We start from the raw sequence: 17,018 nt of genomic DNA on the forward strand, positions 1-17,018 counted from the left end.
ATCAGGAACATGACAGTCAGGCAGGCATCTACAGCCATGCAAGACACTACTATGATGCAACTTCCTGCAGTCTAAAATTAAATTCAATCACAAGTAATATCATTAGAACAATTTGTCAACCATGGAGCTTCACATGAAAGCAGATGCAGAATTGCTTCACATGAAAGATCTTTTTACCCTGATGTAACTAGATATGCACCTGTGTAAACTGCTTGCGCAGACAAGCTCTCCGCCTTGCTGAACTCGAGCTGCCAGAAAGCCAGGCCAAGATTTTTGTTTGAACAGGAAACAGCTGGATTGGTGTGTTGTGTAACTTTTGGGTCTTGCGACTTGTCTCTTCTTACTGGATCAAACTGTTTGTACACTAATTTCTTTGATTCCTCTAGCCCTCAAAATGCCTTCTATTTATTGTATGAGAAGAGAAGGCTTAACTTCAAACGAACTCCTATGGTCAAAACTCAGGTCAATACACAATCTCATTTTCCTTATGAGCCTTAGCTTCATTAATTCCCTCACAAATGTCCTGCTTTCAATTCACTTACAGAATGCTGTGTCATTGATCATTGATATTCTTCATATTGTATGTAAACTTTTATATTCATACTGGGTATTGTTTGCAGCAATTTATTGTTAAAAATTTCTTTTTTTCTTTCAGTATTCTAAAGAACACACACATTACCCTCCCTTGTAGACTTCTGAGTCTCACAATTCAGACATTCCAGCCTGTTTTTGCTTTCTCGGCCATTTCAACTTGAAAGGAGTATGTTTTCTTTGACTGTAATGCTTAAATACTATTCCAAAGCTGAGCTTAGCATAAATCTGACTTTTTAAGTGCAAATTTAAAGTGCTTATTAGCACAAACAGCTTTACTGCTAGATGACGTACAGTAAGGATTTATAATATTGTATCAGGTCCCAGCAAATACTGACTGGTCCATTCTTCCTCAGAAAGGTGACTATGAAGATTTAGTGTTTCAGAGGCTTTAAATACTTACTTAGAATACTTTAATTTCAGTTTTATTCAGTTTTACAAAAGTAAGTAACACTGTCCAGAAAATATAACTCAAGCAGTGAAAAAACTCATCAGTCAGCACTACTAGCTATTGGGTCTGGATTTGTCTGCATATATTTCCAAATCTGAATTGAAGCTATAAAGCAGTTCAGAAAATCACAATGCTGTAATACAATATGGTATTGTATTATGGTAGTTTTAAGAAATTTAACAAAAAATGTAGCTAGTTAATTGAGCAGAAAATATACCTGGAGAGCTCCCATTTCTTCCTCTCTTCTGTGTGTCTTCTCCAGTAGCTCTGCAAAATGAAAAATGGAACTTGTAAATTCAACTTCCTGTCTCACAGCCTAACAGAAAAAGTACTGTGTAAAACACTCATTGAGCTTTTTATTTTACAGATTTCACAACACCCTTTTCAACTGATTAAATAATAGATGAAATGTGTCAGTCACATGATTGCTTCCAAGCATGGGCTGTTGTGGTGACTGAAAAACAGCCTCAAGAACACAGACCATTTGACTGGAGGGAAAAAAAGCTTTGAGAATCACAGATAAACTTTTCTATACCGGAATAAATCTTCTGGTATATTTTTAGAATTGAATGAAAAAAATCAAAGAGATTCTCTCCAAAAATTGACTAAAATTGATTGTCAAAGCTATGCAACTATATATGAAAAGTTACTATAGAATACTGCAAACTATTTTGACAATAATTACCTACTCCACTGAAATGGAACAATTTTGCTAAGGAAAATAATTCACTGTGACAAAATATTAGAAAAGTTTCTTATAGTCTTTACAAGATAAAATCTTGTATTGTCATGTGTGGCAATTACAGACACTGGCACATATGTAACATTTCACATTGGAAATTAATTTTGTTGGAATTCTGTGGCTTATATCATGAGATGCTTTTCCCTTTTATTTCATTCACATAGTTTTATGATTAAAATCATGTTTTTGATAAATTGCAACATATTTAGAATTCTCAGAAACCTTAAAGTTATAACCTCATAAAGAGCAGGAAAAACCAAAAAAACGCACTGCAGGCTTATTGCAATTTTAACTATCAGAAGTTAAGTCATGAGTTTTGCATGAGAAGAGCACTGCTTTATCTAAGCCAGAGACTGACTCTGAACTCAGACATGCTCCAGTTTGCTAGCCATTAGGAGAGTTATGAGATTATGAAACTGCCTTGACAACGTCAGAGGACTGAATTCTGACTGTCAATTCCCTCAACATCCAAGTACAGAAGAGCTAACTGAAAATTTGTGTTTACTTCCTTAAGAAATAAAGTTTACTGATACTTATATAGTCATGAAGATAAGCTTCAATTGTTTACAATAGTAACTACATAAAATATTCTACTGACATTAATTTGTCATCTTTCCTTTATATCTCTAATCTTTTACTTTTCTCCTTCTCTTGTTATGAAATCTCCCTGTAAGCACCCCAACCCTCCTTTTTCATAGCTTGTTATTTCTTCATTGCATGTGGATTGAGACTTATTTCCAAGCACCAGTCCTCTAAAAGAGGTGTAGATAACATGTAAAAAATTTTAGTTAATTCTTTCACAAACTGAGAGATTGACTTGCTATTCTTTCCTCTTAGCTTCTATGCCACTTTTTCAAAATCCTTTCTTGAAATCAGTAAAATTACTGTTTCTTCACTTTGTTTTGGTGCACTTATGTTTTTCTGCATTACTCTTGGTATGCTTTTCAGTCCAGTGATCCAACTGCCACAAAAATTACTGTAGACAAGTGCACCATCATCAACATTAGTACAAGAATTTTGGGTTGAAAAGTAGCTATCCTGTATGTTTTCTCTCGGTATATTCAAACATTACATGTAAGTTGATAAAAATTTGTATTGTAATACTTAAAAAAAAAATCTAGGAGCAAGGAATAAGTCTACGAGAAAAGGGTGGGAAATGAAAAATTCATCCCCATGTTCCATCTGACCAAAACCCCTCAATTATTATACTTGGCTTTATTTTCATTCTAATGTAGTAATTAAGATTCCACTGTACAGACACACGATTATTTTAAGTGAAAATGTTGCTATTACAAGGTTCCTTTCAAACATCTTCTACAAATGTAAAGTAAGTTGAATTGATTTCTGCTAACAGTATCTAGATTTGAAAACTCTGCATCTCAAATTAGAGTTATCTAGAATCCATCTACTTTACTCTACCCCTGCCTAAATCAGTTGTCCCGCAGGACACAAAACTCTGCCCCTGGAAGGGCAGGTAGGTGTTGAAGGGTGTTAACTGACAAAATATACACCTGTGCAGAGTCATCCTTTATGAACATATATTCAAAAGTCAAGTTCTGCATTTCACCTGATGATTCCATTTAGTATTCCATGTAAAATAATGGCATGTTTTTTCCAAAGCTGAAGTAAAAAATAAATATTACACCAATATATATTAAACAGCAATACAAAAAGTCATATATAGCATATTATATCATTCCTCTGGACATCCTTTACTATGACAGAATAACTCTGCTTACTTGATCTGAAAAGCTCTGTTGATTCATTTTATCATTTGTACAACACTTCCCACATGTAAGTTCTTGTGCAAACTTACATGTTTTATGTCCTGTGCCAGAAAATAACGTTGCAATAAAGTTAAGACAGAGAATGCATTGTGTCTGCAACAGAGCAAAGATGGTCACTGGCCCTAGTGAAGGCTCCTTTCATCCATCCTATGAACAGCCTCAGAGTTTTTCCAATTAAAATTTTGTTTGTAAATGAAGTTACACAGTGGCATGGGTTATCCTGCAATCCTGCTATCATCTTCTTTCATGGCCTAATGTAACCACAGGGTACTCAGGGATTTTTCAAAGCAATATATCATTATTCTCACAGGGCACAAAACACATAAATTTATAAATTTGCTAGAAGAAATAGCATTATTGGAAAAGGCACCTTTAGGCACTGATGATTCTTCTCAAAAGATGAATAATACATGGAAAAAGACAACAAGAGAAATGAGATGGAGAAATAAAGACAAGAGAAATGAGATTGAGAAATAAAGATATTCATCAACATATTCCCTTTTTATTTCTAGCTAAACATGAAGCTTGCAATCCTATAAGGAACTACAAGCTAAAACTATTAAAAATGAGATATATTTCAGATGTGTAAAACTGCTCAAAATCAACAGTAAATTCAGGATGTTGTCTGCAAAATTAGGGATCATATTTTTGTGCAGTTATACAAAAACAATTTTACAGTGCTAAAATTCCAAATCACGTAAAGATTGTATCTCACTGAGCTATGCATCAGTAAATACCAACTGAGTGTCCTTGAAGTTACACTACAGTGACTTAGATTTGACCAATCAAACTTACAGGAAAAATATAGGTTATGATTTAAAACATTCTGTCAGAATCATTATCTCTTGCAGTTTGCCTGACACTGAACCACCACAGTATGTTGCAAAACACTTCAAATACTAAGCTGGAGATGAAGATTATATGTTCCATCATACTACATGGACAACTGAGGAAAAAAGGGTTATTCAAACAGATTTTTCACACACACACACCCCAGTTGTCATTTTTACTGCTGGTGAAGAGTATCAGAAAATAGATTTAGGCGCAGATATTTATTGATTGAAATGAGTAAAATGCAACAGTACTATCTTATTTATCCTAGCTGATCCATTAACATGCAAATCAACTATAATGTTAAAGCTCCTTCATGCGCTAAAATGTTCAACTCCTTTATCTCTGTGCTGGGTGTAACAAAGGTGGGAAACAGGACACTGACTTTATATCAACTGGAGCATCAATTTCTTAATTTCAAACACTGCCTGACCTCCTGCTGTAGAAACTGAAGAGAAAAACCTACAAATTGAACCAACACCACATTTTTATGTTTACCTTGTTCTAGCCAAGGAGAATGCACAAATACAGAAGTGCACACAGAATCAATTCTTACCATGGACATCTACCCATACAGTGAAAAATCCTAAAATGTCATTCAGAATGCTCTGAAGCTGACATTCATACAATTCAGTTTTGCATTCATAGGTAATATGCTGTAAATGATCCTAGATATCTTCAGGCTGCTTGTAGATCTGACTGAATACTCACTGCTCTGAAGCAGTTGCAGATCACACAGGAAAATACAGAACAACTTAACTAGTACAAAAAATACAGCTACTATGTGGCATTAAAGCAAGAAATCCAGGTTATTACCAAAAAAAATGGAAGTTTGGAAAAAATTGTCAGAATACTTTTTGCATCATCAAGCTAAGAAAAGCTCTTCTCCAAAACACAAGTCAGGGCTTTCAGTTATATATTTAGTAAAACTAATTGGGTTTCCCAAGGTTTGTAACCCTAGACACTGAGGTTTTAAGTTATATAAGTGTATACCAAACTCTTGAGAAATCACTAAATTAGACACCCTGATCATATTACCTTTAAATTTGCTTTGATCAAAAATTGTAAGGATTTTTAATTCAAGTATTTCCCATCATTCTCACTTCAAATACACATCCTACAGCTTTCGGTCATCGTTTGGATATGTTCCTCACAAAACTGCTGAACAGATACTGCAGCATTCCTGTAGATGCACAAGGTAGCCAAGCAGGTTTCCATCAAGTATGCAGGAATTTTCAAGTAGCTGAATAAATCAGTTTCTCTCAGCTAGAAATTACTTATCTTGCTCACATCTACACAGCCAAGTTTAATCACATACCACTTACAAGTTCTTCCCTTCACACAATGAATCTGACATGAAGGCCCTATTTTGGGGGTGAATCAAGATGTTTCTAGCTGAACCAGGGTAACCAAAGTGTTTCACAAGATACATATTTTTTTTCATGGCTGTAAAGGCTGGACAGCTGTAGTTTTGCCCTGTGCCTGTTTTAGTTTGTGATGAATGGCTGCACAGTACTGTGACAACTGTCACTGTACAGAAATACTAAAGGATGTTTCAGTGAGGCCGAACCTTCTTACTGTCAGGCCAGACATCACAAATCACCCTGGCACTAAAACAACTGAGACGTAAAACAGTGCTGGCATGTGCTTCACACCATTTTAATTGAAACACTACTCGCCACACATGCAAGCCATTAAGGCAATTTCTACATAACTGTATTATTATCATCTTAAAAAGAATTTTAGAGAAATGGCGAATTTTACAGCATGGCCAGCCAGATTGTCCTGCTCTGCTGTGAGCTGGGGCAGCCTCACCCTGAATACTGTGTGCAGTCTTGGGCATCACAATATAAAAGAGACAGGAGGGCTACAAAGACAGTAGGTGAAGTGCCTTGAGAGGAAGCCACATGAGGAGTGGCTGAGGTCACAAGGCTGAGATCACTTGCTTTATTCAGACTGGAGGAGACTGAGAGGAGACTTCATTGCAGTTACAGCTTCCTCATGAGGGGAAGAGAAGGCACAGGTACTGATCTATTCTCTGTGGTGACAGGACCTGAGGGAATGGCCTGAAGCTGAGTCAGGGGAGGTTGAGGTTGAATATTAGAAAAAGGTTCTTCACCCAGAGGGTGGTTGGACACTGGGACAGGTTCCCCAGGGAAGTAGTCACAGCACCAGCCTGACAGAGTTCAGTGAGTGTTTAGACAACATTCTCAGGCACATGGTGTGATTCCTGGGGCCCTTCTGTGCAGGGATAGCAGCTGGACTCAGTGATCTTTGTGGGTCCCTTCCAACTCCGCATATTCTATGATTCATTGAACCTATTTATTGTTTTGGATACCAGAACATTTTGGGACAGTAAGTTTCCATAACTGAAGCATGTACTGGGTAAAAAAAAAAGTTTCCTTTTGTTTCTAACATAATGTCTGGACTGTCAAGACTTTTTAATATGTATAATTATTGCTTCTTATTTGCTCCTTCAATAAGTCTTCCTTGTGTTTCATCCTGATATTTCTCTTTATTTCCGTTTCACTTTGATTGTTATTTGATGTAGATAATTTACTTGTATCTCCCACACTTCATTTAGAAAACCTCTTCCAACTTTTCACTTGTCCCAAGAAACAGTCCAAAATTCTCCTCATCAGCTTCACAACCTCTCTGTACCTGTCATTACCTGAACTATTACAGTCCTGCCTTACAGTGAATTCAAAAGTTCAAGAGTGGATACACATATATATTCAAATCCACAGCTTAAGTACACAAGATACTTGGCCAAGTTGCTGTAACCTCTTCTACAGTCCAAATATTGTTGCATTGGAACAGTTTGTCTGAATATGAGATTAAATATATTCAAAAAACTATAAGGTCACCAATCAAAATTATAGGTCTCAATGTGCTGCTTTTTAAGAGGCCTTTATCAAAAGAATGAGAATTTTTTTTCCCAAAGCTTACATGAGATCTTTTAGTTCTATTCCTGGCTCCCCTCTATTCCTGGGAAATGTTCTGTGCCTCATTTCAACATGGCTAAAGAAAATATTTCTCTATCTTCTGACGTGAAGCTTAAACCAAGTGCACTGAAATCCACGCAAAATGTTCCTATGAACTTCCTTATGAATACAAAAGGTGACGACAGCCCAAAACTTCACTAAGTCCTAGCAACTGCCTAAGGTATGAGCTGGGAAAGGGATTATGTCTGTTACATTTGTTTAGGACCATACTGTTTCCTAATTGAAACTACTGTAGGGGGAGTATGAGGGAGGATTGTGAATACAGATGCAGTTAACACTCCTTGAGGCACAGCTATAAGCATTCTGTTGTTTTCCTTTGAATGACACTTACGTACCAGCAGACATGCTGTAGAGGATTTCAAAAGCTCCTGAGGGACCTTAGGGTTTCTTGTTAAAAAAAAAAATCATTAAAGAACAACTTCCCAAAACAAGCATCACCTCCTAGATGCTTTAGTAAGTTCCAGTAAGTTTCATTAAGAAACAGTTAGTGACACAGACAAATAAGAAGGCTAACCTTGAAGTGATAAAAACATCTCATTCTGATTCAAAGATGGTTTAATTATGAAAATGTGATCAAGGCACAGGTCTTCTAGCTCTGTGGGGTTGAACTTAGAAAAGTGCATATATTTATTTATCATCAAGTTGTATATTTATATGTATTTATTGTCAATAAATGAATATACATATATTAGGGAGTTATGCTCACAAACGTTTACTGATGGGGCATGCAATCAGTAAAATTTGGAGACTACTGCTAAGTATTTAGAACCTTGGAACAATTTCACTTCAGAAATAAGTAGACTATGGCTAGCAGTTAGCATTCATTATTTGATTTTTTTCAACAAAGGCATTTAGTTTTTATAAAGCTGAAATGTTTTCTAGCCTCTTACCCCAAAATTCTTTCTTTTATATGTCAAGCAGCATACATTGCAATGCACAGAACTGAGAGGAAAGTAAGAACAAAGTCTAATGAGAAGGCTGTCTATGGGAAGAGAAACTGCGTGGGAAGAATGAGGAAGAGAAGAAGGGACTAGAACTATTTACAGTAAAGGGACAGAACAAAGATGTGTGGCTTATTATTCAAATAGAGGCTCTCCTATGAGCAGCGGATCATATCTGGAGACATCACTGTGGCTTTTGAGCCATGAGTGATTGGTATCAACTAATCTTGAAGTGCCAAACATAGCTTTGTACATACAAGAGGAACAGTCTGTATGTTAACAGAAATCTTTACTAAGATTTTTTTTATCTAGAATTATGAGTGTAATCTCTAAACAGCTGCCAACTAGCACAAATTCAGAGGTGGTAACCCAGGTATTGCTTGTTCTCTGAAGTATTGTCCAAATAAGCAAGTTAAATTGCAGCCAGAATAGAATCAAGGGTCTCTTCCAGAATCTAGAGATGATCCATCAGAATTACCACAGCTGGGATAGCAGTAAAGCTATCAACACCATGAGTCACAACTGCAGACCTATAGAAAACCTTCTGATTGCATTATTTGCTCAACTGTTCTCTACAGAGATGCAAAAGCATATAAAGTCAGGCCACTGGAATTTCAGTTTTAGACAGACTCATTAATCAATTTGTCTCAGTCTTAAGGAGCCACTTTTCATTGCCAGGAGTACTAAATCTGTATGAGTGTCCTTGCACTACGGACTTTAATCTGCTTCAGTGCTGTAGGATGATACAACCATAGCTTTTCTTATCGAAACCTTTACTAAACCACGATTCTACTAACTAACAGAAAAAACCACTGCAGGCTAGAGTTTTCTTTATGCCTCTATTTAACAATTTCTTTATAATTTCTTTAAATTTCACACTAAATTAATAATTTAGACAGAGATAAGAATTTTCTCGTCTGAAAACAAGAACTACAGATTTCAAGAATGGTACAATCAAAAAAAACCCCGAACATGAATAAAATCATGGAAAATTGATCCAGTAAAGCAAAGTGTTTAGCTGAAAGGCATGGCTCCTGCCATGAAAATGAAAACAGGACACACAAATACCAAAAAAGCACTTGACCATTTTTTCCCATTATTTTTAATTAATGCCTTGGATAGCTGGTTTGAAAATGGTTTGGGATTTTCAGGATGTTGACATCTTCTGATTAAAATTATCTACTTATAAAAACTACATCCACAGATCTGCTGCAACCCGAAGGTTGCTGTGAAATTTAAAAACATATCATACAGGTGTTGCTTGAAACTATACTCAAATTAATGATTTAAATGATATTAAAACACCCCTGATAACTGCAAGTTATTTTCATCTTGTAACATCCTTTGTGCCAATGTCATGGAGTTTTTTCCATTTAATATGCTTAAGGATAAAAAAAGTATAAGAATATAGCAGGAAAAGCCAGCGTTGATACTGTCTGTGCTCTTCTCTTACATGAGCTAAGGAACATCATCCTGTAACTGCACTTTAAACACAAAATCCAAACCTCAAACAGTAACAATGGTTAAATCATTCTAGTCATTATAGACTCTGGATTGTGCCTTTTATTTGCAGGCAAAAAAAGAGCAAAATTTTTTTCAGTGCAAAAGAAACTTTCCTCATGGCAAAATTTTTAGTAACAGTAAATGTACTAATAAAATATTGATCTAATTACGGTAACTGAGAAAGTATTTTGAAATTTTATCTTGTATATTATCAAAGACACATGCCAAAGAGAATTTGTTAACACACAGATTTGTGTGTTAGTATTTGAACCCTTAAACACTACATTTGGAATATGCTGCTATGCTTTTCTTTTGGCTACTATTTACTGAAACATCTATCAAAAGACTCCAGCTCTTCTTTCAGACTATCATTAAGGTGCCATGACTTGACTACAATAATAGAAGTCTCTTTTCAGTTATAACTATGCAGAATTTCTTATGAGGAAAAAAAAAGATTTAAAACCCAAAAAATAAAGATAATTGAGGAAATAATTGAGATTTACTGAATTTAGAAATTATTCTGACATTAGAAACTCAAGCAAAACACAAGTCATAGTGACATTCTGAATTTCTGCCACTAAGCATTGTGGGATCATTATTAATGTTTCTAAGGCCTTAAATGTCAATTACCTGATTCTACTTCTAGCTGAAACTGTTATCATATATGTAGGTATTGATTACTCATGCAGCAGTAACATAGCCAACCAATGCTGGAACGCAGGCAATAATGTTCCTACTAGAAATAAATCTCAAGAACAGACTTATAAAAAAATCTAACATACAATAGGTGTGAATAAACACTTCAGATTTTACTTAACAAATTTTGCTGAGAAGCCATCAATTTTCAACCATAACAATCTAATAGCATATTTATACTAAAATGAAATTCTTTACTAATAGCTTCGAATAATCTAGTTTGGGTACTAATGACTATGTAATTACTCCTTCTTCATGTCCCACAGAAGCCAGGCCAACCCAGCTAACATGTGCTAGCACCAAATGCTCCACTTACAGCAGATGGGCTCAAATCACATCATAAATGGCATTTGCAGCTGCATTTGCCAAAATGCAGGGAGGTCTCTTTGCTCCCTGCCTCTGGTTGTGCACTGCTCGTGCTTACATTGTCCTGCTTTGGTAAAATGACAAACCCAGACCTCCAGAACACTCTTAGTTCATTAAAACAAGAACAGCATATTGGCAAAACCCAGACATTTATTATGGCTAATATTGAGTAATATATGATTTTAGAGGGGTCCAGTGAGGAGGAGACATGGAAGAAGGGATGGAGAAAGGAGCACTGATGGGAGTGAAAGAAACAGAAATAAGAATTCTGCCTTTTGTTTGCAGTGATATTAAATGTCTCCATGAATGGGAGACAGCAATTTGGCCCACTAACTCATTATTATCTTAGATTTGTATGCCTGAGCTATCATCACACCTGTCTGTTGCTCAGCTCTATACAAGGAAACTGAACAATGGCTTTTTCGCCCATAGTTTTATTGGAAAACCTGTTAAATAACCTGGAAAGAAAATAAATCAGTATTATATAAAAGAAAATATAGTAAGAAATGTCTCAAAGCAAGCTCCTCATAATAGCTGACACTTTAAACAGAAAATGCAGTTGAACACTGTTTTATCACTGCCTATAATATATAATTGCTACAAGTCTCTCCTGAATGGAGAAATATTGCCTTTCTTGTAATGAAGAAAATTTTCCAGGAACACACAGAAAGAAATTGAAACTTGATTTGTTTTCATTTACCAACTGCAAGCTAGAAAGATAATTTGTCATTTCTTGTTTTAGAAAACTATATTGATATGTTTATAGGCATAGCAGCTATATAAAAATTATGGTATGGCATATATAAAAGACAAAACAGGAAATTGAATGCCACTTTCTTCAGTGAGCTTTCTCTCTTAATATCCTAGGATTTTCTTTTGTTGATGTTTATCATCCCAACCATATTTATGCAGATCAGAAAATTTCCTTTTCGCTACATCTGAAAGGCAGCTGCAGATCTTGATGCAAATACACACAGCTGATCTTGGACCTACCAGCTAAGGAATGGTCAACGACTATGGGTATCCAGCTTTTTGAAGCAGCTAGTGCAGCTCATGTGAATTGAAATAACTGGGCAAACCAAAGGAGGCCAACAGCTGCAAGACAGAAGGGTTTTCTAGCCAAGGTCACTTTTTACTTGAGATGAGTAATTCTCCCAAGCCTAGAAGTGCATTTCTTAATCGAGCTGTTTGAAGATCAGAACTAAACAATGCATTTGCAATGTTCACAGTATAGAAGAACAGATAATATGGGAAGCTCAAAGATACTGGTCTGGAAATTAAGTTTCCCTACCAATCTCAGAGAAAAGGGATCTTTTAGCAGCTTGGATGTTTTGTCAGAAGAGTAAACACACAAAGAAATTCCTATCTCCATAGGAGTCACTCCTTGATAAATGCTGTAAGAAAGCTTTTAATTCTACTAGATGGCTCTATGTATCACTAGGGCCCAAACAGCTTCTAAGAAAACATTTACTTCAACCAAACATACATGCACAGAGGTCAGTATGACTCATTGATACCCAACATAAAGTAATTAGAAATTATCCTGTTTAATACGTGTGCTACAGAGGAAGATGCAATAAACTGAGCTAGCAACTATGAGGAAAGGCATAATAGCAATGCTTACTTGTAATTTTTTCAGCTGCAGTTAGGCTTTGAGTTTATTCCTTAGTGGGACAATCCTGTTGTTGTACTGTCCCATGGTAACTGATGATACACAACTAAGACTCAACAGCTCAGCAGGTAAACACTTTAACTTTCAGTGAATGGAACATTTCACTTAATATCTAAAAATCTGTTTTGAAAATAACACTATCTAAATGCACTAACTTACTATTCCTTCTGCATAGTAATTTGCAAAAATCTACAGTACAACAAATCTAGTACATTTTTCCAAGAAGAACATTTTATACATAGATTTAAGGAAGAAATCTCATTTATACTCTAAAAGAGAAGAGACTATTAAGAGGAAAAATATATATAGTATTATAACTGAATAGTAATATCAGAGCTTTTTTGTTTTCTTTCTCTTGTGCAGTGGAGTATATGTCATTTTCAACTGCACTTGACTTTTTATTTCTGATCAATAGAATTCCTGGAGACTGATCACAAAAACCTCCAAATTTACACTGCTGTTTTAACTGATTAAAAATGCAAGAAGGCAATAATCTCACAATGGAGATTACATGGAGAAATGTATATCCAGTATGAGCAGTATAATTAATGTACTATAAAAAATTATTTGTTATAAAAAGACACTGCAAATCTTATCACAAGGTTGATAAGAGCTGCAAATAAGTTGTTTATTATACAACTGCTTATCCCATTCTCCCAATACTACATCATTTCTACAAATAGAGACATTCAAATAGTAATCAAAGAAATGGCAAAATGACTGTCAAAATCCCCCAAAAATGCCATTGTAAATGGGAGAATATACTGAGTATTCTACACACCTAATCCTTCACCTATTTACATAATAGCTGCATATCTGTTTAATCTCAGCAATGCAAATGCAAGGAACAAATTGAAGTTTGCTAAAGTGTAAAAATGTTTGATATGTTTTTACCTGCAGCACACATTACAAGGTATACTGGCAAACAGAACCTTGGAAAGTGTTTCCAATAGCTGGGGCATCATCTCCGAGGCTGGGAATGGAGAGGTACCAAGCAAACAGTAAATGTGCTTCACTGGAAATGCCCCAGAAGGGTATAACTGCTACGAGACCTTGCTTATAATGTGCAGTGATCTGCTCCTGCCTCTTGAGAACAGAGAAAACAACAGAAAACTCCTCTCTTAATGTGCACCCAATGTTGAAAACTCATACTACTTATCTAAGGTTTTTATATCCTCTAGCAATCTTATTAAATGGCTAAATTTCTCTTCCCTTGTGTCTTTATATTATGTATGACAAAATATAATTACAAAAATTAAAGCTCCTCAGACCAAAAGTAAAGGTTTAAGCCTTAGCTCTAAAATATGTTTCTTACTGTGAAAATATGGTGCTAAACTTTCTTCAGAAAACAAAAAAATAATCAAAATGAAAACTTGAGTTTGCTTTTCAGAAATTAGTTTTTTACTTCTTACCCAGAAGTTTGCATGCTTTTCTGTGGCTTCTATAATTCTACCCCTTTGTCTAGTATAATTTTCCTTTGCTGCAGCAACATTTCTTGCTGGCATAGTTTTTTCAAAAGACCTTTTAATTGAAATAAGCATCAGTTTGGGTTTTTTTTTCTGTATGACAATGTATAGGTTTAATAATGACAATAAAATATAAATCATAGACAACCTTCATCTTCAAAGTAATGTTTAAGATTAATCACGCTGGTTTTCTGTACTCTATCAAGCTTTCTGACAGCACCTTTTCCAGACCTACACTACTATACACATCGTATAATGTCCCAGTGCAACACTCTCCTCTACACACTTGATCCTCAAAGTTCATTTGTCCCAAGGCACTAGTATGATCAGTAGCAGATACTTTCCCATTTAATTAAAACTTGGTTTACTGTAAATGTCTGTCCTGCTGTCTTGCTGTGTATTTTATACACTAGCAAACCAGTAGAGCTGAAATACAACTTCTTCTGGAATAAACTCTTTTTCTTGGATCTTGTTTTCTCTGCTACGGCAGTGTCAGACGTGCAACTTGGAACCAGAGTACACATGCAACTCGCACATTCTATACTTCAAAGTGCACACCAGATGAGAACAGAACATATGCAACAAATTTTAAGGTACAAGACACCTGATACTTTTTCTTGGCGTGACATCATAAAATGTTATTTGCATTGGTGATTCAGATGGAGAAAGAACCTACTCAGCTTCTGATGACCACACCCATTTACAGAGCTTATACAGCTCTGTAAAAAATGCCCTGATGACAGCTGACATCTATCCTGGTGAACTGACACTATGAGTACTGTCATTTCTTCCTAACCTGATGCAGCGTGTTCCTGGATCTGTCCAATAACGTTATGTGACTACTCAAGTATGTTAGATTATTACAAGTTAATGAATCATCATCATCAACAAAATTCCCAGTGAACAAAAAGAAATTAATTACAAAAACCTTATTAGCAGCAACAAATAGAATGCTCAAATTCAGTCACACTATATTTGTACATTAGCACTTCAGGAAATATGAAAAGCTAATTTTGTGAATTAGCAGCAACAAACAGAATGCTCAAATTCAGTCATGAATATGAAAAGCTAATTTTGTGAATTAGCAGCAACAAATAGAATGCTCAAATTCAGTCACACTATATTTGTACATTAGCACTTCAGGAAATATGAAAAGCTAATTTTGTGAATTAAAAGCATTTTATGTTGCCATTCTTATAGTAACAACAGATCAACGCATGAAAAATGCATAATCATGCAGCTGGAATGGCCCACATAATCATACCATTGGTTCTCAATTACAGTGAGGATGGAAATTTTCATAACTTAGTGGTAATAACACTGTCTTTATTGTAAATAATGCTTTGGAAATCAGAATTCCTTCCAGATAATGAGCAAAATCTGTTGCTTACAGCAAGACTACAAAATACTTACTTTAATCAAGTTATTTTAGAAGTTACACAATGAAGTGTTTTGAGATCAGATCAAAATGAGAGTTGCAGTGTCCTGTAAACACATTAGATTTTAAAATACAATGATTTTTCAAATTGTCAAAAAAGAAATCTTAGAAGGCTTTCAGTTTTTATTCCCCTCACAACGCAGGCTTCCCACAATATCAGAAGCCAGCCTGAAGATGTTATACTATATACATATTGTATATTATATATATATATATCGGAAAGGATAGATTATTTTTGTATTTTCAAATTTGACGTTTTTGCAACCAGTTAGAAACATTCCAAGCTTAAAGTTCAGATCTTATCCTACTCTTTGCTATTTTCTCTGTAATACATGAACAGTCCATCCAACAAACTCATTAAACCAGTCTGTGTAGATAAGTCTCATTGACCAAGAATCAAGTATTAATATTTCTCCAGCCTTTACAAGAATAAGCATGTATATATAATATTTACACTCCACTCTTACTAAGAAGCCACTTTAATAAAACATATTCCAACATACTTATAATCCCTTTAATACACTTGAGAAACATCAGCTGAACATTCCCAACAGCTTGGAGAAGAAAGCCCCTCCTTCCTTAGACACAATGATGACATGAAGCTATGCACAGCAAACTTCCTCCCAAGTTCCATGACATGTCTCATGGCTTGACAGAAGCAAGGCATCTGAAAAACTCAAGTTCTCTGCCAATTTAAATATGCTTCTGCTAAAAAATAAACTGGTTTGTAACAGGCATTAAGAACTTGATAAGGAAACTGTGGATTGCCAAATAGCTCTAAGATCGTTGCATTATATTCAATAGTGTCCTAACTTAATTCTGTCCTTTCAGCTCTTCCTTAATAAAAACGTGCTCCAGGGATTTTAAGCACGTTGTATTGGAACAGAATTATTTCACTAGGATTTCTTAATTTTATATAGTGTCTTGCAAGAAATGGTATAGTCTGATCATCTGATTTTGCAAGCAGAAGCAATTTTCCATACAGACAACATTCAAGCCTTATTTTCAGAAACTGCTATGCCTAGAATTTCAATCCAATCAAGAAAAGTAATGTTCTACAGCTGAGTCATCAAATATAATTAAAACCAGGAAGACAAAGTTTTGTCCAGACAGCTGAAGTACATACAATATTGATACAGTATGGACATATGCATGAAGTACACATATATATATTTCAATAAATCTGTTTTCTTGAGTATGCCCTTGGTTTCTTTCTCTAGTGGTAGGCATCTCAATTCAGCAGGTATACTAAAACAAACAAACGAAAAATTCTGTAACAAAATCTAAGTGTTAAAATTGTGAAACAAAAATTAAGGTGATAAATTTTACATTGAAATGTTTTCCACTAAACAGAGATTTACATACTAGTAATATATAATGTTGCACTACGGTACTGCTCAAATACTTGAAAATAAGTAGTGCAATAAGAACATGTGTATTTTAAAAAATAATTCTCAGAGTAGAAAGGTGGTGTAGAATTAAGAAATCCAACTGAGGAACAGGAGACCTAGTTTTACCCTCAGTTCTCT

The 17,018-nt window shown here is 35.1% G+C and overlaps 1 protein-coding gene across 3 annotated transcripts in view; it reads right to left on the reverse strand.

The window, feature by feature from the left end:
• Nucleotides 1-17,018, reverse strand: part of CEP128 (centrosomal protein 128) — a 98,525-nt gene that overhangs the window by 24,678 nt on the left and 56,829 nt on the right. For all 3 annotated transcript variants that reach the window (XM_063399101.1, XM_063399102.1, XM_063399100.1), the window contains exon 20: nucleotides 1,260-1,309. In XM_063399101.1, the coding sequence (XP_063255171.1) occupies nucleotides 1,260-1,309 (50 nt within the window). The remainder of the gene's footprint in view (nucleotides 1-1,259; nucleotides 1,310-17,018) is intronic.

This window comes from Prinia subflava, chromosome 5 (assembly GCF_021018805.1).
Source record: "Prinia subflava isolate CZ2003 ecotype Zambia chromosome 5, Cam_Psub_1.2, whole genome shotgun sequence".
NCBI classification, from domain to species: domain Eukaryota; kingdom Metazoa; phylum Chordata; class Aves; order Passeriformes; family Cisticolidae; genus Prinia; species Prinia subflava.